Source organism: Bos indicus x Bos taurus, chromosome 22 (genome assembly GCF_003369695.1).
Source record: "Bos indicus x Bos taurus breed Angus x Brahman F1 hybrid chromosome 22, Bos_hybrid_MaternalHap_v2.0, whole genome shotgun sequence".
Lineage (NCBI taxonomy): Eukaryota > Metazoa > Chordata > Mammalia > Artiodactyla > Bovidae > Bos > Bos indicus x Bos taurus.
In genome coordinates, this window is record NC_040097.1 from 8,854,883 (window position 1) to 8,882,805 (window position 27,923).

Sequence of the window (27,923 nt, forward strand, 5' to 3'; positions counted from 1 at the left end):
CATATTTGCCAATCATATATGAGCTAATTTGCATGATAGAAAGGGGCATCATTTTTGCACTGTGGGCTGTTTCTCAAGTGTGTATAGAGTGTGTGACTGTCTCTCCCTGTTCCTCTCCTCCCTCATTTATTGTAGCAAAACCTGTGGGGCAGAGAGCTCCTGCACCTTTCTCCCCAGACCAGTGTTCTCTGATATTGTCACCACTTAGGTGGTTTTAAAGACCTTACACCTTCCTTAGCCATAGATTTCCACCTTCCCATGGAATGCTCAGTGAGCATTTTAATTTTAGTTCGTGTATATCAAAATTTTGGAACTTCCTAAAAATGTACTTTATAGATCACGGATGGGTAGTATTTGGTCTCCAAGTGAATGGAAATATTTGGAATGGTAAATCATTAACTTCAAGAAAGAGAAGACTAGAAAGTGTGGATCTGATACTGGCTCTTGCAGAGGACACCAGGAGTCAAGTAGCCCCTTCCCTCCCCAATTTGTAGAGAGAGAGAGTAATTGGGGATCCGGTGGCTCATGTGGGGAGCCTATGGCAGATGCAGGGATAGTTTCCATAAGTGGAAGAGCCCGGCCGATTTGCTTGGTACCGTGAGACTGTGGAGAAGCTTATGGGATGGGCATTGCACTCACGGAGGGTAGCTGGAAGAACTGGGACACTGTGAGAGCTTTGAGAGCCAAGGGGGAACTGAGGCTGTCATGTATCGCGTCTGTATCTATAAAACAACTACCTTCTTTCTGAGCGGTATTGGCACTGTTTCTCAGAACCTGTGACTGGCTCCACGTGCTGTCCTGTTGCCCAGAGCTCCTCCCGGGTGCTCTGGGGTGAGTCATTGCAGGGGTCTGTAACGGTGAGGGGTGAGACCTCGTCACCCTGATGCCCTCTCTCTTTCCCCAGATCGGGCCCAACACAGGCAGCGTCAGTGCAAACTTCCCCCACCCCGTCTTCCACCCATGTGTGTCAACCCTGCCCCTGGAGGGACCATCTCTCGAGGTAAGGGAGGAGCCATGTCTCCAGCACCAGCTGGGTCCAGGGCCTGCGGGGAGGCGGGCGGCACAGGGAGCCTGGGTGCCAGGGCCATAGGCCTCTGGAAAGGGAGCGAGGAGGAGCGGGGTTAGCAGAGCTCTTGCTGCCCTCAGGGAGACATCATTTGGAAAGGTCTGGGTTATTTCATGATGCTCGGCCACTTGGCTTAGACCCTACTGTCTCACTGGGCCTCCTCGTGTGACCAGGGACAAAGCCTAGGCTCCGCCTGGGTGTCTGGCTCCAGGGCGGGGACGCAGAGGGCTTGGACCTTCTAGGCAGTCTCGGCTCAGGTCTCAGAAGACGCAGGGCACTTGTAGCAGGGCCAAAGCAGGGAGCCCGACTCGACCCAGTGCCCTCCATCTGGAGGCTTTGGGGACACCTGACATCACCATCCTATCTCCTCTGGCGCCTCAAAGCACTTTACTGACATTCAGCTCTGCCTCCCGGGCTGTTTGGCAAGGTAGGCTCTCCCTTTGACTGGGGAGAATGTCAGAGCCCCCAGACAGGTGGCCGCTCACCTCAGCCCACTGGCACCCAGGGCAGGGCCAGTCATAGGACCCAGGGAAGCGTCTCTGCCTGCGAGTGTCTCTTCTCTTCCCTCAGACTCAAATCTTCTCCACCTCTGCTGAGACCAGTGCTCCTGGCCCACAGCTCTCTTCCCAACTCCATTGGCTGCCTGTCTCCGCTCCCTCAGGTTTTTAGTGGAAGAACACTATGACAGTTCCTAGAGTCTTTGCCTTCTGTGAAGACAGCATGTCTACTTGAGGCTCTGTCTGTAAAGTGCTTTGAAGGTCAAGAGCTCAGGAAGGGTGCGGGGAGCGCCCAGCGCCTCCGGTTCTGCAGCACACGCTGCTCTGCACCCACACGGTTTGTACACGCGCTGCCCCCCTGCTGCGGTGGCCCTGACACAGACAGCAGCATAGAAATCAGTCCTTTCGGCCCCTCTGCCCGTTTGACTTAGGTATTAAAGAAATGCCACCCCCTACCGTTGCCAAAACGAGAGTTGATTGCCCTTTTTTCTTTCTTTCTTAAAATGCCCTGTAACTCGAAAAGGCTGAACGTTAACATTTCCAACATGGCAGGTGAGTGGCTCTGAGAGTGTCAGATGTGCTTTGGCTAAGCTTACAGATGGTTAGCCGGGATTAACCAGGCAGCATGACTAGGCAGTGCCTCCTGGAGCACACGCAGAGGAGAAGGCCACTGCTCTTGGGAGCGGCAGCTGTCCTGCACTGTCGCCCTGCAGGAACGGACACCCCCACCCCCGTGCCTGATTGTCTTCTCACAGCTGCGTCTCCAGAAGGCATCTGGGTGTGTGCATTTTTGCCTTCCCTTTCTCTCTTTTTAAGCTTTGAAGGGTGCTTGCCTCTGTTCCTTTGTGACGGGAGCAACAAGCCCGTAGACCACGTGACTCTTGGACCTTTCTGCCATGCTCTCTGATTCCCTAGAGGCTTTGCTGGTACCTCTGAAGAAGGAAGTGCGGGGCAGAAACAGTCTCTCTGGTATGCAAATGAGAGACTAGTGCTCGAAAAATGGTGGCCACTGAAAGAGGTTACAGTGCCATCCGAGTCAGATTTGAAATTGGAAAAAAAATATCACCTCCTTTCCCAATCTACCCCTGACTCGACCACCAACCTCTTACCAAGGCCTTGTTCCAAAGTCAAGGGTGAATAAATTAAGAACCTTGCCCCGTCCCCTCCCCTGGGAATCTTTCCCACCACACAGATCTGAGATGTAGAGCGCTGGAAAGTGACATGGAATAACTCACCTTCTGGCAGGATCCCGGAGACCACGGTACTGGTCCGTCCATTCCCTGGTGTAGACGTGTCACCTCTTGGAGTGGTGGTTTGCCTCAGGGGACCTTGTGGCTTTACATACATTGCTGGGAAACCTGTGAGAATGGGTAAGGTGGTCAGGGTGGTCCCCCAGCCCCTGTAGGTCCCATTACCTTTCTTGTTGCCAATTTCTTGCCATTTGAGTGTCCATAAAATATCAAACTCTGACTAGGTGGACAGAACGTTGACCCTGGTTTTTACGGATATCAGTGGCCCCTCTGCTTTCCCTCCAGAAGTTTTCTGGTCTGCCCGAAGTAGACTGTCTTCGGCTTCCTCCTGTTGCATTTTCCTGGGGCCACCAAAGTTTAGAATCCTCAAATCCCCCTCCTGCATATTCAGCAGATTTTTAACCTTAACTGCATGCTGCTAGATGTCACTATTTAGCACTTTGAGTACCCGATGTTGTGCTTGATCCAGAAGTGATGGAGAGCTCTCTGAGCCAATAAACCCTTCCGTTTTTCAGAACTTCCCTCCTTTTCCACAGGCAGAGGAGTCAACTTTTTCTCCCCAATGAATGGACAGTAGAAGAGAAGGCTTAATGTTGGTGGAAAGGAACAGGGGCATGCCTGAACCCCCTTTAATTTTCTTCAAGGTCCTCTAAAGCAGGAGTTGGCAAACTTTCTTTAAGTCAGAGAGTACACGTTCCAGTCTTTGCAGACCATATGGTCTCTCGTGCAGCTACTTAACTCTGCCATGATATCACGAAAGCACTAATAGATACTACAGGAACGAGTGAGCTATGTTCCAATAAAGCTTCATTTATAACAACAGGCGGTGGGTAGGTTTGGTCTGCAGATTACAGTTTGGCCACCCCTCCTCTAGACTAATGAAGAGATCACAGAACCAGAGGGGTTTCAAGACCTGGTCTAAGAGTTGCCTTCATTTTGGAAGAAGCAGTGAGGTTTGTGGAGGTGAAATATTTCCTCAAGGTGACACTAGCTATTAGAACCCAGATGGAGAAAATGAAATAGGAAAAGAGGGCAGAGAGCTTACCAGAGAAGGAGCTAGTTGGTTGGCATCCATCACCTGACCTTTTTTTTTTTTTTACATGAAATCTCCCACATTTGTTTGAGATATGTTTTGTAAAATAGATAAAACAGTATGATGAATCCCTGTGTACCTGGCTTGAACAATGAACAAGCTCATGGCTGATCTTCCTTTCCACTTTGTGCCCTTTGGAAGCTAATCCATGAAATCATAGCATTTCAACCTTAGCTTAAGTGACTGTCAGAGCAGAGTGCTATTCTGAGGGTTTCCTAAAACACAGGATGGGCCCAGGCCCTACTTTCCAGATGAGGTCTAAGCTGTTGCCTCCTTCAGCTTTCAAATACCATAGTTTTCAAACTTTGGCCTCAGCTGCTGCCGCCACTCCCTGACTTACTAAGCTTCTGGATTCTTTTGAGGGAATTTGGGCTGCTAACAATCCTTGAAAACTACTACTGAAGCTGGGTGGATGCCTTAGCTTTTGGCAAATTAAAGTGCCGCTTGGCCACGTTCAAAGCTCTGGTAGCATCATTTTCTGCTCCAAGGGTCTTGCCGTTCCTAGATGGATCATAACGACAGGCCGTGGGTGGGGGTAGAGGGGTTTGACACAGATGGTGATGTCCCTTTATGAGGTCAACCATCGGTGCCAGGGCCACCTTCCCTTTTTCCTGCTTTTATGGTTAAACACTGAGGAGGGGAGGGAGGAACAAGAGTTATAGCTGCCCCATTCTGCCCTGGATCTGCTTCCGAGGGCCCTGTCTCCCATCGTCTCAGACCTCAGAGGGCAGAGGCGTCTCTGTCAGAGCACTCTGCAAATCCCTCTTCCAAACATCCCCATTTTATCTTAACCACAGCCACACCAAGTGAGTAGAGCAGGTTCGTCCTCATTTTCCCCAGTGATAAAATGGCCCAAGGTTCACAGCTGGCAAGTGGTAGACTTGGAACTGAGCCCAGGTGTTAGGACTTAAATCCCATGTTCTTGTCATAGGCCAGCGGTTCTGAGTGTGACCCCAGACTGGCAACCTCAGTATTATCTGGAAACTCGTTAAAAATGCAGGTCTTGGACCCCGCTCCAGAGCTAATGACCAAGAAACTGTGGAGGGTGGCTCTCAGTAACATTTCAACAAGCTCTTGAGGGGATCCTGGGAATCTTATCTAGAATTATAAAACAAACAACAAACAACTCCCACCCCCACCACAGCTTCCTCCAGCTGCACTGCTAACCTCTTACAAAGGCCTCCTTCCAAGGGACCGAGACCCTTAGGCCCTTGCTGTCACTGCCCCAACATGCAGATTCAGTCTGATGCTGCTCAGTGCGGGAAGAGGCAGAAGAGGCATGAGCCTGGCTAGAACCCTGGGGGGACGGTTTGGAGGCAGAATCCCATCTGGCTTTCACACACGTGCGGAACAGCAGCAGCTTCAGACTTTCACTGCTGCATCAGCTCAGTTCTTGGGCGCAGGGTGTTTTTCACCTTTGACTCCTGTTCTGGAGATTCATTCTGGTTTGCTAATATTCAAGAGGTCTTCCATGTCCTGCTTCCAGATTCTTCACTAGTTGTAAGCCATTAAATGAGGTGGATGTGCCCCAGCTTAGCAGTAATCACTGTCTTACAGTCCGCCTGCTGGAGTGCAAGCCAATTTGCCAGGGCACGTAGAAGCGATCTACCAGCACTGGGTAGGACCCAGAGGGAACTTCTACTTCATTTCTTTGGGTGGACATTGAGCTAAGGCCTGTAGTGTTTCCCGGACAACCCCACTCTCTCTTCCGGCCTTCAAATGACGAGTCTGTGGGTTTGGATTTACAAGGGGTGTGATTTCGGCAGAATCCCAGACAGATCCAGTCAGCCCACCGGTCAACTGGAGTGTGATGTCGGCTCGGTCCCGGGTCCTCCCGTCCGGCAGGGGGCGCGCGGGCCCGAACCTCCCGTTCCTGCCCTTCTGCCCGGTCCCTGCCCGGCTCCGGAGTCGCGGGGGCGGGCGGGAGCGAGATGGCTACCGCCAGGAGACTCATGGCGCTGGCCGCCGGCGTCTCTCCGCGCCTGCGGCCATTGGGTCCCCGCGCCATCGGGCGACAGGGAGGCCCGCGTGGCCTCTCGACAGGCTGCTCCCGCCCCGACCGGACCCAGGAGGCCGCCGAGGCCGAGGCGGCCCCCGGCGAGCCTGGGGAAGGCGATGGAAGCGTGGTGAACGGTGAGGGCAGTGGCGGGGGCAGCCAGGCTGCGACGCCCTTGATTCCTGGGGATGGCAGAGCTAGGGGCGCGGGCCGGGGTCGGGCCCTCTTCGGTATGGCTGAGACAGCCATTCAGTGGCGGGCCGCAGCCCAACTGTTGTAAAACTCAGTGTGGTTCAGGTCCAAATGGACCCCAAGCGCAGAGGTCTGGGACTGGAGCGCCTGCACCTGGCAACAGTAGGTGAGAGGTGCGTACCACGAGGGAGCTGGGGAAAACAGGTAAACGTCCAGGTCCTGCCAGGTCGGTGGTCTAGGGTTAGAGCATCACGGGTAAGCACATCCTTCCCGTTGTAAGAAAAGGGAAAGCTCAGTATACATCTGGGACTTTAAGATCTGAAATAGAGACAGAATGGTTGCTCAAAGTGGATCCCAGCGCTTGCCTTCTGAATAGGGCAGGAAATGAAACTAGTTAGAGCACCCCTGCCGATCAAGGATGGACAGAGAGTGTGCTGGCCTCTGCCTCTTTATAGAGTTAGAGTGGGTACCACTGCACATCTATATTATATGTGTGTCTAGTGGGCTACTTAAAGTTAGGCCCTCCTGTGAGATGGAAGCCCTTTGAGTCTGCTTACATACTGTTTCTTGGCTACTTGATTCTCAGTAGCTTTAAGAGTTATCCTTCAGAAGGAGATAGGGCCAGGCAGAATCTTCCCTCTTGGCCAGTTGACAGGGGAGTCTGCTCCAGGGAAACAGTTTGAACCCAGGCAGCAGAGTTACAGCAGAGCTTAAACGTGGAAGAACGTTTTCAGGACACAGAGACTTCCCCAACACCACAGCCACTCTCAAGTGTCCTGTGGGGATCAGTGTGCAGGGCTGTGAAGACGTTCCCCATGTGACTTATGATTGATGCGCACCGGTACACACACACACACACATACACACACACACACACACACACACAGGCGCTATAAAAAATATTTTTTGGAGCTGAATTATAGGCCAGAGACTGTGGGTGGAGAATGAAAAAGCTTTCCATCTCCTTTGACCCTGCATCTCTTGAAGGTCCACTCTGGTGCTTTGGGCCTCTTCCTTCTGTTTTCAGCCACTCAACAGGATTCTTCATGGTCTCTCTAAGTCCTGTGTTTGGCACAAGCTGCCTCTAGGTGGACATCTCACCCATTTGTGCTCTGGAATTGATCCAGAGTGCAAGTAAACAAATGTAAGGTATCGCTCGTGATGTTTGATGCATCCTGCCTCCACTTGGTTCACTGCGGTGAACTCCTGGGAGGACCAGCTCATGCCTGTGGCTCAGCTCTGGAGGTCTCTAATCAATGTCCCTACACATAATCTGGATGAAAGGGGAGGCCTTTTCCAGGGCGCTGAGGTGTGATTGAGAACTGCGGCTTGGTGTTCAGACTCTGCAGGCATTCCTCCCTTTTGTGTATCTGTTGTTTTAGGGGCCTTGCATTGTCTTGATCTCCAGTGTGTGTGCGTGTGTATGTATGTGTGTGTGATTGGTTTGTTTGTTTTTTTTCCTGTTCAGTGCTTTCTTTCAGACATCAGATTATGGGGGGTTGCTGCCATGTAGGCTTCTATAGCTAATGTATGAAGTCAGGAGCTTGGGTGAGGAAGAGGATGCTGGCTGGTTCCCCTCTGGTGTTTGGGGGATTGACCCTTGTCTTTCACAAGGAGATGACTGTCCAGTGGGTCTAGGTCCACTGTCCTCTGTAAACCCTGAAGCCTTTTGCCCGTCCTTTTTAAGATGCTCCTGGGTGGTTTGGGGTTGCGAGCCAACATCCTCAGTATCCAGCCCAGGGTTGCCCTGAAACATGCCCCACAGAGTTTTTAAAGCAACACAACTATAATGCTTTTGTCCTTGTTTTCTTAGCTTCTAGGGACCTATTAAAAGAGTTTCCACAGCCCAAAAATCTTCTCAACAGTGTGATTGGAAGAGCCCTTGGCATCTCACACGCAAAAGACAAATTGGTCTACGTGCATACAAATGGACCGAAGAAAAAGGTATGGTGGCAGGGAAACACGTTGGTCTGAGTCTCAGGAAGGAAACCAGCTGCCCTTTTCTCCCCCAGGTTTCTCGTCAGGGAGGCCACAGTGTAGGTTTTTTGAATTGCGAATGGTCAGCAGTGAATCTCAGAACGAAGCTAGGTCTGGAGCAGAGTCTGGTTTAGGGAAAGGAAACACGGGCAAGTGAAGCGAGACGCTCTCTCGTCTTGTGTGAGACAGGCCACTGTAGTGGGCCCTGGCATTGGTCCCTCTTCAACTTCCTGGAACTGTAGAGGTTAGAGTTGATGATGATTCCTGCTCCCAGAGTCTTGTAGGTCCTGGGACCAGGAAGCATGCAGGCAAACCATTCTGAACGAAGATTTTTAAGAATAAGGGTGGGTCCCACCTTGCCCTCTGACTGGAACATGGCACTTTGAAGAAGCAAAGCAACTTGAGGTGGGACAGTGGCTTGAGGGGGGAAGGGGGGTCCTGGAGCCTTCCAGGGAGCTAATGATGGGGTCGGGGTTCTGTCTTGCACCCAGCCCTGCTGCTATGAGGTCTGCAGCTTTCCTGTGGATTCTCCATGTGATTTGTAATACCTTTGTAGACCAGAGAGGCAAGGGTTCTGATTTCTCTCTTCTTTTTCTCAGAAAGTCACCCTCCACATAAAGTGGCCCAAGAGCGTTGAGGTAGAAGGCTATGGCAGCAAGAAGATCGACGCCGAGAGGCAGGCTGCAGCCGCGGCCTGCCAGCTGTTCAAGGTGACCCTCCCCTCATGAAAACCACGCAGACCTTCCTCCTGGGAGCTTCTCGCAGTAATGGTCTTCCTGGGGCCAGATGCTCCTGGGTTTAGGATGGCAGAGTGTTCAACTGCTCAACCTCCTGAGCCCTTTTCATCGTGTGGTTCCTTTTTGCTTCAGCCGTTGAGGGAACAGATGGATATTACTTTCTTGCCACTGTAGTTACTTACTTTCTGTGGTTTCAGAAACCACGGCGAAGAACCTCTTTGTGGAGAGCACTCCCTCTGTACAAACAGACTTCTATCTTGGCTTCTGTTCTCTCCCTGTTATTTCATATAGGTTTTTCCTTGTGGCCGCATAGTCCTCTTGCTTACAATGAAAGAATAATAGTCATTTCTCTATCACTTCCCACTGATTGGACATGGGTTGCTTTGAGTTTTTGGCCAGGCAGCAGTTACTACATCTTCACAGTTGCTCCCAGTCTTTCTTTCCCTCGCTAACTGACTCCCTTCATGGCTGTGCCATCCTTGGATCTTCCTCACATTCCCTGGTCTTTGGTCTGCCAGGGACAAAGCTGTATTCCTTCAGCTTCTCTCCCGCTCACAGTCTGCAGAGTTCATTGTCCTGCTTCCTTCCTGGATCTGAGGAGGAAAGTCCCTCTTCCTATCCTGGGTCTCCATACAGCCCTTCTCTTTTCTCTCTCCCCTCTCTGCATCTTCTCCATCCCATCTTTTACCCTTTTATTTCATTTTCCAATCCTTCCTCATCTGATTCTTTTCTGTAGGCATCAAAACTTCAGTGTTGGGTAATTCCCTGGCGGTCCAGTGGTTAGGACACTGCGCTTTGACTGCCGAGGCACAGGTTCGATCCCTGGTTGGGGAACTGGGATCCTGCAAGCAGTAGGGAGGCTTAGCCAAAAAAAAAAGTCTTCAGTGTTCCGATCGCTTCCCCCAGCCCTGCTTCCCCGCACACAGCTCTCCATGCTTGTGGTCTGCTCCACTCGAGCGCTGCAGCCCTTCCTATGGTCCTGGTTCCCTTCACATCCATGTGGTGTTTGATGGTGATTGTCGGCTGACTGGGGCAGCTTCGCCAGCACCGAGCCTCTCCCCAGGCCTCGCTCTGCTTGAATGTCCTGTGGCTTCGGCCCCGTGGGGCATCTTTCTCAGCTGATGGGTGTGCCTGCTCTCCTTTGCTCTGGCTCATTTCAAGCTCCTCTTCGTCTCCCACTCTCTGTAAATGTCTCCTTTTCTGTACTCCTTCCCCCAGTGGATCCTATCTCTCTCAGAAGTTCAACCATCCTTTCTTTGTTTAATGTCTTGGAAGTTGCCATCCCTTATTGAGTGCTCTACCTCAGGGATTCTCAGTTAGAGGGGATTTTGCCCCCTAGGGGACACTTCATAAGGTCTAGAGACATGTTTGGCGGCCACAAAAAGAGGAATGCTGCTGGTATAAGGCCAGGGATACTTCTAGATGTCCTGTAACACACAGGACAGCCCGCTACAACAAGGAATTACCTAGCCCCAAATGTCACTGGGCTTCCCTGGTAGCTCAGATGAGCTACCTGCCTCAAAGAATCTGCCTGCAATGTGGGAGACCTGAGTTCAGTCTCTGGGTTGGGAAGATCCCCTGGAGGAGGGCATGGCAACCCACTCCAGTATTCTTGCCTGGAGAATCCCCATGGACAGAGGAGCCTTGTAGGCTTCACTCCATGGCGTCCCAAAGCGTCAGATATGACTGAGCAATTAAGCTCAAATGTCAGTAGTGCCGAGGGGCAGAGGTGCTTTTCTACCTGAATGTGAAAGGTGCTTTAAACCGAGACCATGCTCAGCAAGCTGTGCTCACATTCCTCCCCAGCCTGTTCTCTCTCCTCTGTCTGTGCTCGTAGTCTTGTTTGTTTGTATGTTTAATTGTGGGTAAAAAGTTTACTCTCTCAACCACTTTTAAGTGTACGGTTCAGTAATACTAAGCACAGCCACGTTGTTGACGAACCAGTCTCTAGAACTTCATCCGCTTGCAAAACTGAATCTCTGCACCCGATAAACAACTGTTCATCCTAGTCCCTTCCCCAGCCCCTGGCAGCCACTGCAGCAGCTGATGGGAAAACCTGAACAAACTTTTTGGCCAACCCAGTTCTTTCTGTTTCTGTGAATTTGACTACTACTCATATAAGTGAAATTTGTAACTGCCTTATTTCACTTAATGTCCTCAAGTTTCATCCATGTTGTAGCAAGGGTCGGAATTTCTGTGTTTTTAAAGGCTGCTATGTTCTATTGTATGTATATATGCGTTTTGTGTATGCGTTCATCCGTTGATGGACTCTGGGGTCCACCTTTTGGCCAGCGTGAATAATGCCGCAGTGAACTTAGGTGTACAAATACCCCTTCAAGACTCTGCTCTTAACCCCCAGAATTGGAATTGCTAGATGATATGGTAATTCTTAATTCTTTGAGGAACTGCCATAGTGTTTCCATAGTGATGGCAGTACTGTGCCTCCCCCAGCAGGGCACTGGTGTTCCAGCGTCTCCACGTCCTCAACACACTTCCTAGGTGTCTCCAGTAGGAGTCTTGACTGATCTGTGGGTGCTGGAATGACACACTGAGCCTGCCTTTAGGAATAGTCCCCAGCAGCGGCGGCAGGGTCAGGCAAGCCCAGAGACGGGGACCCCGAACAGGCGCGGATGCAGGTCGCAGCAGCGCAGAAGCTTTTCTCTGGGGTGTTACAGAGCTGCAGAGCACAGTGGAGGGTCCGATGGAGGCAGGAGGAAGAGAGGGGGGTGGGGAAGCGCGAGCGCACAGAAGGAGCCCCTGGGAGGGAGGCAGGCCGTGGAGGGAGCAGGCTGGGAGTGAGTGGGAGGCAGGGAGGAAGAGCATGCTGTCGTCCTGGGGAAGGCCAAGGGAGAGGGTGTTGCGTGTGTTTTCCGTATAATCAGACAGTCTGTGTAAACAGTGAGGCAGAAGCGCGAAAGCTGAGGCGGGGCCAGGCATCCATGCCCCCCGTCCCGAGCGGCTTGTGGCTTTCCTCCGTGCGGGTGTGCGTGGCGTGCCCTTTTCCCGTCTTCTGTCACAGCATCTCACTAGAATCCTCGTGTGTTCCTCCGTAGAGATCTGACAGTTTGGTCAAGGGCCCAAAGAGTCCGTCCACGCTTTAATTGGAGTTACGTTACATGGCTTACTTTAGGCGGCTTTGCTCTCCTTGGGCAAAAACGTTTCATCACAGGAACGCCCTCCATTTGTGTCCTTTTACCAAGTTCTATACCTTTTTAAAAACATATGTATACATGGTCACTGTTGCTGTTTTGAGTAGGCTTTACCTGATGCCATTTTAAGTTACAGCTGGTTCTTTCAGAAACCTGAGGGGAGAGTTTTCAGAAGGGTGGTCACTCCTCAGCCTGTTGGGAGTCAGGCGGGGCTGAAGCCACCCTGTGGAGCGGCGCCTGGATCCTGGCGCCCGCCGTCCACATCACGTCTGAAGCCTCTTTACTCACCTGCGGCTCACCTCTCTTGTCTTTGCCACTCGCAACTTGAGCTTTTTAACCTCGTGCTCTAGCCTCTTGCTTACTGCTTTGTTCCTCAGACTCTGGTTTTCTGCGCTTCTCTTGACGCAGAGCTGCTTGAGGGTAGGGACCGGGTGTCCCTCGCTTGGTGCTCAGAGTGCCAGGCGTGTTGCTTTGTCCACGTTAGAGACTTGGCAGGTGTCTTATTTAATTTTCTCTAGAAGAGAATGTTTTAAAATATTTTTCTATAAGTGGCTTTAAAAACATTCGGTGTTAATTCTAGAACAGGTTCCCAGTGCGGGATTCTTGTTTCAGAGGTGTATCTGTTTCACGACGTAGGCGGCGTATTTCCTAGCCACGCCACTCACTGGAGCTTTCTAGATCACTTTGTGGATGCATCTGCTTCCTGTTGCCCCATGGGGTTTTTAATGGGGATTTTTCTTTAGTTTCTTGGTCTTTTGTCTAACAGATGTAAGAATTTACCCTGTCATTTTCATCCGTTGATGCTAGACAGGTTAGGTGCTCTCTCTGTGCCCAGTTCTGGGCCAGGCCTGAGGTGAGCAGACTGGTGAAAAAGCATGGCTTTCACACACAAAGGACCTGCGGGGTAACTGGGCAGGTTCCGAACAGCCTGTGGTGTAAGGGTGCTAAGGGCCCTCACAGCGCCCCCCTTTTTCCCCTAGGGCTGGGGTCTGCTGGGTCCCCGGAACGAGCTGTTTGATGCAGCCAAATACCGTGTGCTAGCCGATCGCTTTGGCTCTCCGGCTGACAGCTGGTGGCGCCCAGAACCCACCATGCCACCCACTTCCTGGCGGCAGCTGAATCCTGAGAGCATCCGGCCAGGGGGACCTGGGGGCCTGTCCCGCTCCTTGGGTCGGGAGGAAGAGGAGGATGAGGAGGAAGAACTAGAAGAAGGGACCATCGATGTCACTGAATTTCTGTCTATGACCCAGCAGGACTCCCACGCCCCACTCAGGGATTCCAGGTACAGCCAGGGGCAAGGGAGGCCGGGGAAACGGGCTGCGCCTTGACGTGGGTGGGGGCATATTCCCTGGAGCCTTCTCTGAGATGGGAGACCCCTGCCCTGCGCCTCAGTCAGTGTCTCCATTCTCGGTATGTCTGCCTCTTTGGGGACCGCCAGCTGTGGCTGTGTGCCCTGGCTGGGCTCTTGCAAGACAGCAGCGTAGGCCTTCCCTCCAGCTCACACTTGAGCCCTTCAGAGCCCCGGCAGCTGCTCTGCCTGCCCCCTGCTCTCGCTCTCCTGTGTGTCTGGAGGAATTGAGGGCACGCCCTGTGTGCTGTGTGTCTGTGAGAGGACCACAGGCCAAGTGGAGATGCCCCCACCTCCTGGCTGCCCACTGCAGTGATGCTGTGTCCGAGCCCCTGGGTTTCAGAGCAGGTGAAACTGGCTTGGGAAGAGAGCGCTTTTTCACCTAAACCTTTGGTCCTCTCAGGGGGGGTTCCTTTGAAATGACAGATGACGACAGTGCTATTAGGGCTCTGACCCAGTTTCCACTTCCCAAGAACCTTCTGGCCAAGGTGATTCAGATAGCAACATCCTCCTCCACAGCCAAGGTGAGCTGGGTCTCCTGAAAGCGTGTGTGAGTGGGGAGCCGGCTTGCTCAAGTCTGGGTTTGCCCAAGATCAGGTTGGGAGGGAGACTTAGGTCTGTGGGAGGCCTTAGACGCCCGTTCCCTTAGCCCAGCCTGCGCCAGCTGGGGAGCTTGAGGTCCTCGGAGGCAGGACGGAAGTCAGGACACTTGAGCCCGGGATGGGGCTGGGGACTGTAGGAGTGGAGACCCCAGGTCTGTTCAAGGGGTGCGGGCACCGATGGAGGCTTGGGAGCGGGTGGCTGACTTGCTGAGGTTTTCCTCTTCACTGCCGGGCTGAGGGGCTTTGGTTACTCAGAGCTTCTCTCCAGGCGCAAGGCCTTTTTGTTCCCCCAGGACGTGCTTGGCTCTTAGCTTGCGTTGGCAGCTTCCACCCACAGCTGCCATCACACCTGTGTGCCTTGACAGTGCTGAGAGGGCAGTGGGCTAGGAGGGCAGGCAGTGGCGTTGCCCAGATGCCGTCTCCTCCTGTAAACCATGCTGAGCGAGATCCTGGAACTGCGGCCCCACGGGGCTGTCTTCTGCCTGTTCAGTGGCACTTCTTTTGTGGCTGATGTTTGGTACCTGCTCAGATCGGGGTTAAATCCGTATCTGGGTTCCTCAGCATTCAGAGAACACTTAGAAGTTCTCATTCCCTGCCGCCTTGTAACCCCCTCTCGCCCTTTGTGTAGAACCTCATGCAGTTCCACACCGTGGGCACCAAGACCAAGCTGTCCACCCTCACCCTGCTCTGGCCCTGTCCCATGACCTTCGTGGCCAAGGGGCGTCGCAAAGCAGAGGCAGAGAATAAAGCGGCAGCCTTGGCTTGTAAGAAACTGAAGGTGAGTGCGGAAGGGTCCCTGGTGTGATGCATGAGGTGTCTTGGAGCTCCCTGCTACCCTTGGCAAATGGTCCACTTTTCCAGGAAATGAAAATCCACCTTTGCCAGGCTTTTGGAGTAGCTGGTGTCCCAGCCTTGTGTGTCAGGCTCTGGGGGCGCTGTTTCCAGGGCTTCTCTGCACTTCCTGCAGAGGGGCTTTGCTGTGAGCTCAGCCTTTTCAGCACTGTGGGCTGGAGCCCGGGTGAATGCAGGAGGAGACATGCTCATCTTTCTGAATGGTGTGGAGCTGGAGAAATGGTGTCTCTCTTGGGGGCCAGGCTTGGTGTCGAGAAAGATCTTGGTAACTTGGGCTTTGTGGCCAATATGAACAGTGTGACTTCACACGGGATGCAGACTGAGGGGACCAACAATCAGGCGAAGGCAGTGTGGCTTACAGCCAGCAGTCGTTTTGAAGCGGCTCTGAAGATGAGATGAATCCCCAGTCGTGGGTGTTATTGAACCCAGTGGAGGTCTGGTTTGCGGACTAAGAGGAAAGACACCGTGTTTTACTCCAAATGGACAGAAACCTGTGGTACATGTTTGGCTCTGAGAACTGAATATCATATATGACCGATGGGGAGAGGTAGCGAGATTTGGAGAACTGAAGAGGGATGGGGTCGGGGAAGTGGTGAGAGAGAGTGGCTGTGTTGTTACCTGTGGCTCAAGAGGACAGAAATAGGGCTAACTGGGAGGACTTTGAGGAAGTCTGTATTTTAACCTGATAAAAACAGTGATGAGAAGATGACCCAAGCATGGTAGACACCTGTCTCAGGAAGGAGCAAGCTTCCCAGGGGCAGCCATGTTCGGCGGGCAATCCTCAGAGCCTGGGAAAGGACAGGGCCTCTCCTGCAGCAGGGTGGGCACCTCTTTTGTTCCTGGGACTCGGAGGCTAGAGGAAGGTGATTGGTCCCTGCAGGGGAAGACTTCCTTAGAAGTGCAGAATCTGGATATGACAGAGTATGGGGGAAACGGCTGGCTTTCCAATGTGTTGGAATGCTTTGTCTTTCCTCTGGGGAGGTGGTTTCGGGTATATGCGGAAATAAAACAACAGTTTCCCTTCCAGTGGCTTATTTTACCAAGTTGTGTAAGTAGATACTTACAGGAATTTCCATGTACATTTGTGTGATGAACTGGGTATCATGCAGGGGTAGGAGGTGGTGTGGCAGTTGGACTTGAAAGATTGGTGGGGGGTTGGGATGGTGGCTTTGGTGTGCAGAGAAAGCGGAGGAGCTTGCAGGCCATGTTATGGGGTGGTTAAGGGCCTGGCCCACCTGGCCCAGAGGTCTGTGTTGGGAATTCATGGACATGAGACTGGGCTGTTGTGGGGGCCCCTGTTGCTCAGGGGCACAGACCTGGCCAGCTGGGGGCTGTGATTAATACTCAGACACGTCAGGTCTTACTTTCCTTGAATTGTTTTTAACTTTTTTTGGTGGAGACTTAACATTTTCCTGGTTCCTAATTTCTTGCTCCTGTACCATGTCAGTCCAAACCCAAAAATCTCTTAGAAAAGAGGTTGCTCTGGGGTGGGGCGGGATGGGGGGAGTAGAGGTTGCTTTGCAGGACTTCTCTGGAGCTGCCGAGCAGGTCTGGGCCAGTTCTGGGGAGCGGGCCCTAGACGGAGCCATCCGTGTCCTTCTGCAGAGCCTGGGACTGGTGGACCGGAACAACGAGCCGCTCACCCACGCCATGTATAACTTGGCCTCCTTGCGAGAGCTGGGTGAGACCCAGCGCCGGCCGTGTACCATCCAGGTGCCTGAGCCCATCCTCCGCAAGATCGAGACCTTCCTTAACCATGTAAGAGAATCCCCACGTTCCCCCTCACCTGCCCACAGCCTCCACCTGCAGTAGGCGACAGTGACCCCCTGCTTCCCCACTGGGGTGGAGCCTGGGAGCACCCTGGTCCCGAGCCGTCCAGTCTTGCCCACAGATGTCCCAGGGTAGTTAGGGACTGAGTCCTGCTCGGCAGGTTGGACCACAGCCTCTGGTCGAGGTGTGAATTGTGGAGGGACTGGCTGTGGGTAAAGGAGGAGGGATTCTTCTTCATCATTTCATCTGCCTCTCCTGTCCCCCCAGTACCCCGTGGAGAGTTCGTGGATCTCCTCAGAGCTCCGGCTGCAGGGTGAGGACATCCTGCCCTTGGGCAAGGACTCGGGGCCCCTGAGTGACCCCATCACAGGCAAGCCCTACGTGCCGCTGTCAGAAGCGGAGGAGCTGCGTCTGAGCCAGAGTCTGCTGGAGCTGTGGCGGCGGCGAGGGCCAGTCTGGCAGGAGGCACCCCAGCTCCCCGTGGACCCTCATCGGGACACCATCCTCAATGCCATCGAGCAGCACCCAGTGGTGGTCATTGCTGGGGACACGGGCTGTGGGAAGACCACGCGCATCCCCCAGCTGCTACTGGAGCGCTACGTGACCGAGGGCCGCGGTGCGCGCTGCAACGTGATCATCACCCAGCCCCGCCGCATCTCGGCCGTGTCTGTGGCGCAGCGCGTCAGCCATGAACTGGGCCCTTCCCTGCGCCGGAACGTAGGCTTCCAGGTGCGGTTGGAAAGCAAGCCTCCGGCCCGAGGAGGGGCCCTGCTGTTCTGCACGGTGGGCATCCTGCTGCGGAAGCTGCAGAGCAACCCCAGCCTGGAGGGCGTTAGCCACGTGGTCGTGGACGAGGTGCACGAGCGAGACGTGAACACGGACTTCCTGCTGATCCTGCTCAAGGGCCTGCAGCGGCTCAACCCGGCTCTGCGCTTGGTGCTCATGAGCGCCACTGGCGACAACGAGCGTTTCTCCCGCTACTTTGGTGGCTGCCCTGTCATCAAGGTCCCCGGCTTCATGTACCCCGTCAAGGAGCACTACCTGGAGGACATCCTGGCCAAGCTGGGCAAGCACCAGTACCCGCACCGGCACCGGCACCACGAGGTGAGGGGTACGCCCACCCTGCCCCGCTGTGGCTCCTGGCCTGTCCTCCCAGACTCCCCTCCTTCCCTGCTAGAAATGGCAAAGATCGGGCCTGCCTGACAAGGGTGTGGTGAGGGTTGGAGGTGAGGTGTCACGTGCCTTGGCCTCACCGAGTCGCGGTGGCTGTGTCCTATGCACGATCCCTGGCCCCGGGACTGTGACTGGCCTCTCTTCCCCACCGCAGTCTGAGGATGAATGCGCTCTCGATTTGGACCTCGTGACTGATCTGGTTCTGCACATCGATGCCCGCGGGGAACCAGGTGGGTGCTTTCTTCTGTCCCCCAGGCCTACCCTGCCCTCCATCTGCCAGGAGCCACTGGCTCATGCCTGAAGGGCCCCTTTACAGGTGGGATCCTCTGCTTCCTGCCGGGCTGGCAAGAGATCAAAGGAGTCCAGCAACGCCTCCAGGAGGCCCTGGGCATGCACGAGAGCAAGTACCTCATTCTGCCAGGTGAGAGCATGTCGGCGAGGATGGTGGCCCCTACACCAGGCCTGCCCTCTGTCCCAGGGACTGACTCGCCTTGGGCTCAGGGTCTTGGGTTTGTCATCAGGCCACACTACTTTTTACCGGGTTGGTGACCTCTACTGGGCATATTACGAATCTGGACTTCAGTTTCATCAAAATAGGGTCAAAATTCTTGCCTGCCCTTTATGGGGAGGATTTGGTGGAGGTGGTGCGTGCCCATGACCACTGTGTTCTCGCTGCCACCAGTGCACTCCAACATCCCGATGATGGACCAGAAGGCCATATTCCAGCAGCCTCCCATTGGGGTACGCAAGATCGTCTTGGCCACCAACATCGCCGAGACGTCCATTACGATCAATGACATCGTGCACGTGGTGGACAGCGGTCTGCACAAGGAGGAACGCTACGACCTGAAGACCAAGGTGGTTCCTCTCACGGCCTGGCGCCAGCCCAGGTCTACCCCGGGCCTGTGTGTCTGGAAAGGGCTGCACTCGTGGGGTCTCAGTGTCCTTGCGGGAGGGCCATCGAGGGGTCAAGTGGGATGAAGGCCAGGCCTGGGGGAGTGTGGAGGAAGGCCTCTGGCATGTGTGTGGCTGCTCACAGGCCCCCTTCCCCAGGTTTCCTGCCTGGAGACCGTGTGGGTGTCACGAGCCAATGTGATCCAGCGCCGGGGCCGGGCGGGCCGCTGCCAGTCTGGCTTTGCCTACCACCTCTTCCCGCGGAGCCGGCTGGAGAAGATGGCTCCTTTCCAAGTGCCAGAGATCCTGCGCACACCCCTGGAGAACCTGGTGCTGCAGGCCAAGATCCACATGCCAGAGAAGACGGTGCGGCAGGGGTGGGTGGGGGGCCTGGGGGTGCGCAGATGGGGTGCAGGCTGACGGAGGCTCTGCCTCGTTCACGCTGTAGGCAGTGGAGTTCCTCTCCAAGGCCGTAGACAGTCCAAACATCAAGGCGGTGGATGAGGCCGTGATCTTGCTCCAGGAGATTGGTGAGTGGGGCACGGCTGGGCCAGGCTGCCGAGTGGCTCTCAAGGGCAGGACTGACCGCTGAGCTTGCAGGGGTTCTGGACCAGCGGGAGTACCTGACCACCCTGGGGCAGCGCCTGGCCCACATCTCCACTGACCCACGGCTGGCCAAGGCCATCGTGCTGGCTGCCATCTTCCGTTGCCTGCACCCGCTGTTAGTGGTCGTCTCGTGCCTCACCCGGGACCCCTTCAGCAGCAGCCTGCAGAACCGGGCGGAGGTGGACAAGGTCAGACCCGGTGCCTACACCTGGCCCTCCTCTCCCCGTTCCGGCCCTCCGCTGCCTTCTGTCCCGAGGTGGCCTCCTCTGGTCCCTGCCCTGTGACCCCGGCACCCTCCCCCCATCCCAGGTGAAAGCACTATTGAGCCACGACAGCGGCAGTGACCACCTGGCCTTCGTGCGGGCGGTGTCGGGCTGGGAGGAGGTGCTGCGCTGGCAGGATCGCAGCTCCCGTGAGAACTACCTGGAAGAGAACCTGCTCTACGCACCCAGCCTGCGCTTCATCCACGGTCAGCGGGCCCCACGCTGCCCTGAGCCCTCTGCCCCTCCCACTTGGATTGGGCCAGTGTGGTGAGGGGGCCCTAGGCTCACCCCAACTTTGCCTCCCCAGGACTCATCAAGCAGTTCTCAGAGAACATTTATGAGGCTTTCCTGGTTGGGAAGCCCTCGGACTGCACCCTGGCCTCTGCCCAGTGCAACGAGTACAGTGAGGAGGAGGAGCTGGTGAAGGGGGTGCTGATGGCGGGTCTCTACCCCAACCTCATCCAGGTGCTGCCTCGGGGCAGGGGCACCAGGCTGCGGTTTCTTCCCATCTCAGCTCCTTGCCCAACCCACCCACCTTTTCCCTTCACCCCTGCAGGTGAGGCAGGGCAAGGTGACCCGGCAGGGCAAGTTCAAGCCCAACAGTGTCACGTACAGGACCAAATCCGGCAACATCTTGCTGCACAAGTCGACCATTAACAGGTGGGGACTGTCAGGTGGAGCGGGGCGGCGGGGGTGGCTCAGGAGGGGCCTCACCCAGCCCTTTGTTCCCAGGGAGGCCACCCGGCTGCGGAGCCGATGGCTGACGTATTTCATGGCTGTCAAGTCCAACGGCAGCGTCTTCGTCCGGGACTCCTCCCAGGTGCACCCGCTAGCCGTGCTGCTGCTGACCGACGGGGACGTCCACATCCGTGGTGGGTACCTGCACCCTGCTCCGCGCCTCCGGCTGCCCTGCCTCCTTGGGCCTGGCCTCACCCGGGCTCCTCGCGCCTTTCCCTTCCTCTAGATGACGGGCGCCGGGCCACCATTTCCCTGAGTGACAGTGACCTGCTGCGGCTGGAGGGTGACTCGCGCACCGTGCGGCTGCTGCGGGAGCTGCGCCGGGCCCTGGGCCGCATGGTGGAGCGGAGCCTGCGCAGCGAGCTGGCGGCATTGCCGCCCTGTGTGCAGGAGGAGCACGGGCAGCTGCTCGCCCTGCTGGCGGAGCTGCTGCGCGGGCCCTGCGGCAGCTTTGATGTGCGCAAGACCGCTGACGACTGAGCCCTGTCTCTGCTGGGGCCATGTACAGAATGAAAATGTTTATTTAAAATAAAGTTCTATTTATCCCTTGTGAGCATCGCTATCCACGGGGCTCCTCTCAGGGAGGACCTCAGCGCCCTGGGCTGGGGGCCACGCTCTCCCAACCAAGAGAAGAGTGAAGGCTCAGAAGGGAGGGACCCAAGGTCTTAGAAGAAGGGGCTTAAATCCCACACCTCAGGAGCTTGGACCAGCCTAGTCTCTGCACTGTCCTTACAGGTGTGGCGGGGCCCACTGTGCATCCTCATTCAGTCTGGCTGCCACCTCCCAGCGCAGGCGGGTGGGGCAGGGAAAATCTCCATAAGCAACCAACGCTCACTGAGACCCTAACCCTCGGTCACAGCCATCTCCCAGAGGAGGTGCTGAGGTGAAGACCACAAGGCGCACACCAGTTCCTTGATGCCGAGGAACAGCAAGGGGGTGGGCCACAAGCTGGAGGGGTAGAAACCAGGACGTACAGAAGACAGGGCCTGCGTATTTAGGACATAAGAGCTTTATTTACTCTGGAAATCGTTACAACAGAATCACAGATTGACATGAGGAACGGCTGAGCCATAAGCAAATGGGGAAGCACAGAAACATCCCCGCCCCGATGGCTGCAGAGCAGAGCACGCAGGGCCTCTGGACCCACCTGTCGGGACAGCCTTCTCAGCTGCTCTGGCTGGTGGGACCCATCAAGGCAACTGTGACCAGACCACCCTTCAGAACACTGACCACTCCAGCGCCCCCTCAAGGGCGCTCCACTGGGTCACCTCTCCAACCCCTGCTTTTGGCCAAAGGAGTGAAGAAGACCCAGAGCTTGCCCACCTCAGCGTCGACATGGGTGCAGGCACCTTGAGGCCCAGCACTGCCCCCCCACCTCCCGCTGTGTCCTCCCAGTTCCCTCACCCCTTTCTGCAGACAAAACACGGACACCGTGATGTCCCTGGCGCTACTGAAGCACCCTGGACGGTCTCTGGCTCTGGAAGTGCTTTTTCCACAAGATCATGCAATTTCTACCCCTGGTAGTGCTTGGGGAGTTGGGGATGTGGTATCGAATCTCCCTAGAGAAAATGCTACCTCAGAAACGGGGAGAACCTTCCCAGCCCAGACACCCTCCCTCTACACGGACATCAAATCCGCATGAAGCCTAGTTCAAGGGCCCCCCACCTTCTCAGCGCCAGGGGACGCCCGAAGAGGAGGTGGGAGGGTAAAGGGGCCAAGTCTGCACTGCAGAAAACAGTCTTCAGAGGAGAAGCCTTGGAGACTCCCAGGCCATTTCACTACAAACTGTTACATTTTAATCCTTTATTAGAAACCATGCAAACTTTAATACAAAAAAATACAAGTGCAATAAGAATCTTCATGTCATTATAATCCCCAGGGCTAATCATTGCAGCCATCCCAAGACCAGGCCTAACTGGGACACGCCTCCTCAGGCTGGGCTCGCCTCGCCTCTCCCCCCTTTCCAGTCAGGCTACAAGGGAGCCTGGACGGCCCACTGCATGTCCTTATTTCCAAATTTCCAACCTTGATTCCCCACTATCCACATGCGTGCCGGGCACATTGGGCTCCCCGGCAGTGTCCTAGGCTGCAGGCTTGGAGGAATTTGACCTCCATGGCCCTCTCCAGTCCCAATTTTATGTCTTCCACCAGATCCCAGGGAATGAGACAAACAGATGCCAAAACCAGCCTCTTGGTTAGAAAAGAAAAGCAGCATACACACAAAATGCCAGAACCACCAGTCCACACTGACCAGCCCCTAGCGGTCCCTGCCTGCTCTCCAGCCCACAGCCCCCACACCACGCCTGCCCTGCCCACACCATCTCTGGGGCTGGGGCCCCGAGCTGCCCAAGCCAGGGCAGCTCCCGACACCTGACCTCCCGGCTGGAGGCTTCAGGATCTCCCCTCCCTGTTTCCTTTAACACCTACTGAGGACTTTCATTTAGACATGGCTTCAACCTGCAAAACTACTCCACTGGTTTTTAGGGGTTATTAAAAAAGAAAAGATAAAGTGTGATAGCAGCTAGGCAGGTATGGGGAGGAGCGGGGACAGGCAACGCTGCCTCTGACTAACTTGGGGAGGGCAGCAAGTGGCGCCTGGTACCACCTGCACGGCGGGCACCATCGTAGGGTCAAAGGAAGAGGCGGTGGCTTAGCGGGCTCCAGGGGATGCAGTTAACGGCAGCCGTCACGTGGACGTCTGCTTCCACTCTTCCCTCCGGATGGACCAGCGAGGAGGGAGGGTATGTCAGTTTCTTTTGGGTTTGGTCCAAAAAACCCAAACAAATGAAGAGTATGCTGGGATCCAGCTCGCCCCTACACCCCAGGTCTCAGAAGATCCCAAAATTATTCTTCCCCACCCCATTTTCCACCCAACCTTCGTGGAGCAGCGGCGCGAAGTGGTGAGGATACAAGCCAAGCAGGGAGCTGGGCCTCGGGCGGGAAGTGGAAGGAACATGGGCATGGGGGGAACAGCTGCTGCCCTGGGCAAGCGAGGGAGGGAGGGAGGGAGGGAGGGAGGGAGGAAGGGAGGGAGGGGGCGCCTAGAGGGCTGCCCAGGGCCCGAGCCACAGGATGGGGGGCGGCCTGGGGCGGGGAGCTAGGGGCCCGGCTGCCTGAGCTGGGGCCGCCAGGGAAGTGAGGGCGGGCGGGAGACAATGTCGGCCCCGTGATCGGTGCGGGCCCTGGCGTTTGCCCGGAACGTCAGCCTGTAGGTCTCAATCTGCAGTGACACGGGAGGAGGGAAGGGAGAGGGTGACGGGGGAGACAAGAGGGGGGACACGGGGGACGGAAGACGAGACCAGAATGTCATCATTAGATGCCTGGAAAATAAAAGGTTGCTTCGTTAAAATTCAGGCCACTCTCCAGTCAGAAAACAAAGGAGTTTCAATTTGCAGCCAGTGGCAGGGCCCCTGGCTGGCCCTCAGGCCAAGCCCAGCCACTTACTTGTCTCCTGGATCTGGCTGTCCAAGGTCTGGGCCTCCCTTTGGTCACCACCCCCTGCCAGGGTGGTGTGGCCACTAAGGCCACTGGCTGAAGCGGGGGCGCCAGCTTCAGGCGCTGCCTCAGGGATGGCCAGCTCCTCCCCAGCAGGGGGGCCCGGACACGGAGGGGCCTCGCTGCCACCGCCCTCAGTCTACAAATGAAACAGTGGGGGAGACAGTGCAGGGTCAGTCGGGGAGGGAGTGGGATGGTGATGGTGGTGGGTTCCACACACTGCCCCCACCCCCACTGCCTCGACGGCCTGAGTACAGCGCATCTGGGAGTCGAGCCCAGGTGCTCCCACCCCGACCCCAACCCACCAGGCCAAACCCTGGTTTGAATGGCCCAGTGCTGGGCAAGAACCCAGGCGTGGGCTCTGGGGCAGGAAGGGGGTGCAGCCTGGCTAGGGACGCACTCTAGGAGCCTCCTCTGGGCGGCCTCACGAAGCCTCTGACATGACAGTCCAGCTCCTTAACAAGGCTGATGCCAGATCAAAACAACTATGACAGCAGGTTGTTAGCAAAAAAACCCAAGGAATGATCTCAAGTTGCAGGTCAGGACTTGGCTAGGGAGCTCTGGGAGCTGGACCCATTCCCGTGGGGTGCAGGCTGCCACCTCGGACCTGAGGGACCCCACAGACTCCCTGCCTGGCTAATCACTGTTCACTCACCCCTGACACAGGCCTGTTCTGTGCTGGGCACCCTTTCAGGGCCTGGGACAAAGAGGAGCCAGGAAAGTGTCCAAGAGGTATGAAGAGGGAGGCTACAGGGGCCGGGACAGCTTCAGGATAGAGTAAGGACTGTGGGGGCCGTAGACACCCAGTGTGAGTCAAGAGCAGAAGAGGGAGGGCTTTGGGGGTGGGGGGTGGGGCCCAGGGCACTGGGTGAGTTGGTATGCCTGTGCCACAAATGCCCAGAGGTGACAACGGAAGGCTCCAGGGTGGTCCTTGCTTAGAACAGTGAAAGATATAGCCTCTGTGCTAGAAAAACAGTTCCAGAAGTGGTTAAAAGGAAAAAAAAAAGGGAGATGATGTGAATAAAAAGACTGGTGGTCAGAAAGGCCCAGGAGTGAGCCCTGGTCTGCACGTGCTTGTCACATGGCTGGGACCACACTGAAGTTAGTGCCCCAAGGAAGACGACCAGAGAATGGACCCTCATGAGGTGTGGAGCACGCTACAAGAGTCTGTGATAGAGCCAGGGCCCCCAGTGGTCAAGGGAGCCAGTCAGGGCTTGAACTGGAGGACAGAGGGCGACCAGGACAAAGCTGGGATGGAGCTTGAGAGGGGTGGTTGGACACAGGAGGAAGGCCCACAGCGCCACTCACATCCCCGCTTCCTCACCCATCTCCCGAGGCAGCTGCAGCCACCCTCAGACTTGGAAGCCTTCAAGGCGTTGCCCCAAAGTGCCCCTACCTGATGACATGGAACATGGACAGAATCTCTGGCAGACAAAGGGTCTCACAGTACTGTGGAAGGAGGGGAAGGGAAGAGAGGGAAGGAAGGCAGGAGAGGCCCAACCAGCATAGGAAGCCGCACACTCTCCAGGGCCTGGCAGTACAGGCCTGAGGAGGTGGACGTCGGGCCTGCCGCCACGGGCAGCTGGAAAGGAGCCACCCCGTTCGCAGGCCCGGAAGGAAGCCTGACACAGAGCACCGCACTGCCCTCTTGCGAGGTGCCGCAAGAACTGCACTCCACTGACCCTTGGCTTCAGTGGGGCCTGCACATCAGCCCTGTTCCTCTGAAAACGGCTGAGATGGGCTCAAAAAGGCAGCCCACGGCTCTCAGGAGAAGGTTCTGTCTCCAGCTGGACAGATGAGAGCTGACTGGGCTGGGGCCTCTTCACCTCTCCTGCCTCACTCAGGACGGATGACTGACGATGGCAACAGTAACGAAGTGGGTGAAACATGACTCCTGAAGTGACTGAGGGGCGGTGACAGGCACCCATGTGCTGGGACCGACTCCAGCTGCACAAGCCCACCCCCACCTCCAGCCCCGTCAGGACCCAAGCACTACCTTCACGGCACCTCCTGCAGGCAGGTGGCCCACGTTATCGAGGGATCCCACCTTTGCCTGGGCCTTTTCTTTGAAGTTCAGCTTCTGACTTTCGATCTTGACATCTCCTCCACCTGGAACCAAAAAGACATGGGTCATTATGGGTGACAGAAAAATATCCCTACAGGCAGAGCCAGGAGGCTGGCTAAGGACTGGGCTGTGCCTGGGAGAGAAACGGGGAAAACGTAATCTGCTCCTGGTGGCCCTGAGGACACGGGTGGAGGCACAGTGAACACTGTCATAACAGGGCTCCTCTTCTCCAGGTCAGGCTGAGCCAATTTTGCCACGCAGCCAGAGAGAAGGCAAGTCACCCTACCACCACCGTGCGTGCACTGCCTGCAGCCCCAGGAGAGCCTCAAAAGGAGCCAAGATGCACGCCTGCCTCGGGGTCACTTGGCTGAGTGACACCTCCCTCTGACAGCAGTACGGGAGTCCAGCCTGCTTTCAGCCTCATGGACACCCTGCTGGTCAGGGTCAGGATCCTGGAATCCTGATTTTCTAGCTGCCAGCACAGATACTGGAGGAGAGGAGTGACCGGCAAGACAGGATGGTCATATGGTCTGGGTGAACAGTTTAACCCAATCTGTCGTGAAAAGAAGAGAAGGTGAGAGGTGGGAGCTGAGGGAAGGTAGTCTATACACGGGCAACATTCGCAGCTCAGCCAGAGTGCGGCCATAGAAGCAAGGGCCAGAGAGCTCTCACGGCCACCCAGACTCTCAGCTGGGCTTTTCCCTGAGTCTTCTTCACTCTCCCATCTCCTCTCTGCTCATGTCACCCAGCTTCCTGCCCAATCCTCCAGGTATCCGACCCACTGACTTCTGGCCTGCTGTAAAAGCTGGACCTCAAGTCACTGTCACTAGGGAAGAAGTTACCTCAGGAGAGTGGATTTTCTAGATAGGATGGAAAAACGAAGGTAAGCTGTCAGCCAGTGTGCCTGCTACTGCAGGTACGGCCCTGCCCCACGTCTGCTGCAGACTCTGGACCAGGACACATGAGACTCAGGGTACAGCCAGAACGCAGGCCCTGCCCAGACAACATGCCAGCTGCCAGAGATTTTTGCAGGGGCGCCAGGCCTGTGCTGCTGGAAGCAAAGTCTGGACTGCTGTGACAGTAAGATCCCAGCCCGTGGGCCGAGGCAGCATTGCTGAATGGCTTCCTGTCCCTTGTAGGAACTGGTGGTTGATGCTTCACTGCTTGGAAATATTCTCTGCTCCTGCGTCTGACAGGCAAGGCCCAGCCACCATTTCCTAAAGCTCCTTCAGCACCCTCCTGAACATGCAGCAGGGAGGCTGAGAAGGGTCTCAGCTGGTAGAGCACCTCTACCACAGGCCTAGGTCAACAGTGCTGTGTACACAGTGGGGCCTCAAGACTCTGCCCGTGCAAATGGCAGCCCTTACAAACTGTTCCTCCTCCAATGAAGAGGTTAGCGCCCAGAAAGCCCCTCCCTGACAGGGGCTGAGGACTATGCTGTTTCTACTGCTGTGCCCTGGGTGTGGGTGGCTCTAGGAGTCTTAATAAAAAGGACAGAGGCGCAGGGGTGAAACCTGGGATGAGGAAGGCACCACTCACCAGGCTTGTGCTTGATGTTAGCCTTCGACCCACACTTGGAGGAGACCTTGGAGATGTCTACCTTCTTGTTCTGAATCTGAACCTGAGGAGAAAAACATACAAACGGAAATGACTCACTCAGAGAGAGGGCTACTGCCAGGCTCAAACCCAAGCTCTCTTTATGGTCTCCAAAGTCCAGCTTAGAGGGCGCCTTTTCCAAAGCCTTCCCTGCGTCTCCCCTCGCTCCATCTCCTCTTCATACTGTCTCTTGTAGGGGCATCGGCTCTACACTAACTGCTTCGTGTGCTCAATCGTCATTTACAGAGTACCTACTACCATCAAAATGGCAGCCTCTGCTTCAGCTGTCTTTCCAACAGTGCTACAATTATGCCTCAGCAGGAGCGTGGGGAAGTGCACTCTTCCCAGTCACAGGTCTGGCAGCTGCTAAAGCAGGCCACCACGTGTCCTCAGCAACTGTGGCAGGCTCATCTTGCACCATACCCGAGATGACCTGTGAGGGGTCAGCAGAGGTCACTCGCCATGGCCAGGCTCTTGCCGGGATGTGGAGCCCACACAACCCTTGACTGGGTTCCAAATGTGAAGCCCAGTCCTTAGTGAAGGAACAGTTATGAGGGGAAGTTT

General features: G+C 55.6%; 2 protein-coding genes across 28 annotated transcripts in view; one reads left to right on the top strand and one right to left on the bottom strand.

Annotated features, from left to right (window-relative positions):
- The window catches only part of DHX30 (DExH-box helicase 30), a 28,315-nt gene extending 7,559 nt beyond the window's left edge, over window positions 1-20,756 (top strand). For 6 of the 14 annotated variants that reach the window (XM_027523324.1, XM_027523336.1, XM_027523326.1 and 3 more), the window contains 20 exons: window positions 905-1,000; window positions 2,087-2,115; window positions 7,908-8,038; window positions 8,671-8,781; window positions 12,938-13,239; window positions 13,709-13,829; window positions 14,536-14,685; window positions 16,365-16,517; window positions 16,797-17,633; window positions 17,857-17,932; window positions 18,019-18,123; window positions 18,385-18,560; window positions 18,756-18,962; window positions 19,045-19,126; window positions 19,197-19,390; window positions 19,512-19,671; window positions 19,773-19,930; window positions 20,022-20,125; window positions 20,198-20,337; window positions 20,430-20,756. In XM_027523324.1, coding sequence (XP_027379125.1) covers window positions 905-1,000; window positions 2,087-2,115; window positions 7,908-8,038; window positions 8,671-8,781; window positions 12,938-13,239; window positions 13,709-13,829; window positions 14,536-14,685; window positions 16,365-16,517; window positions 16,797-17,633; window positions 17,857-17,932; window positions 18,019-18,123; window positions 18,385-18,560; window positions 18,756-18,962; window positions 19,045-19,126; window positions 19,197-19,390; window positions 19,512-19,671; window positions 19,773-19,930; window positions 20,022-20,125; window positions 20,198-20,337; window positions 20,430-20,683 — 3,586 coding nt within the window. In that variant the 3' untranslated portion in view covers window positions 20,684-20,756. Of the gene's footprint in view, window positions 1-904; window positions 1,001-2,086; window positions 2,116-2,808; window positions 2,934-5,789; window positions 6,040-7,907; window positions 8,039-8,670; window positions 8,782-12,937; window positions 13,240-13,708; window positions 13,830-14,535; window positions 14,686-16,364; window positions 16,518-16,796; window positions 17,634-17,856; window positions 17,933-18,018; window positions 18,124-18,384; window positions 18,561-18,755; window positions 18,963-19,044; window positions 19,127-19,196; window positions 19,391-19,511; window positions 19,672-19,772; window positions 19,931-20,021; window positions 20,126-20,197; window positions 20,338-20,429 lie in introns of those variants that run through there. The other 8 variants (XM_027523331.1, XM_027523330.1, XM_027523334.1 and 5 more) reach the window with 3 other exon arrangements.
- Window positions 20,757-21,196: 440 nt separating this feature from the next.
- Window positions 21,197-27,923, bottom strand: part of MAP4 (microtubule associated protein 4) — a 101,348-nt gene continuing 94,621 nt past the window's right edge. For 8 of the 14 annotated variants that reach the window (XM_027523312.1, XM_027523310.1, XM_027523323.1 and 5 more), the window contains 4 exons: window positions 27,303-27,384; window positions 25,695-25,807; window positions 23,648-23,837; window positions 21,197-23,523 (listed from right to left, as the gene is read on the bottom strand). In XM_027523312.1, coding sequence (XP_027379113.1) covers window positions 23,516-23,523; window positions 23,648-23,837; window positions 25,695-25,807; window positions 27,303-27,384 — 393 coding nt within the window. In that variant the 3' untranslated portion in view covers window positions 21,197-23,515. The other 6 variants (XM_027523321.1, XM_027523319.1, XM_027523316.1 and 3 more) reach the window with 4 other exon arrangements.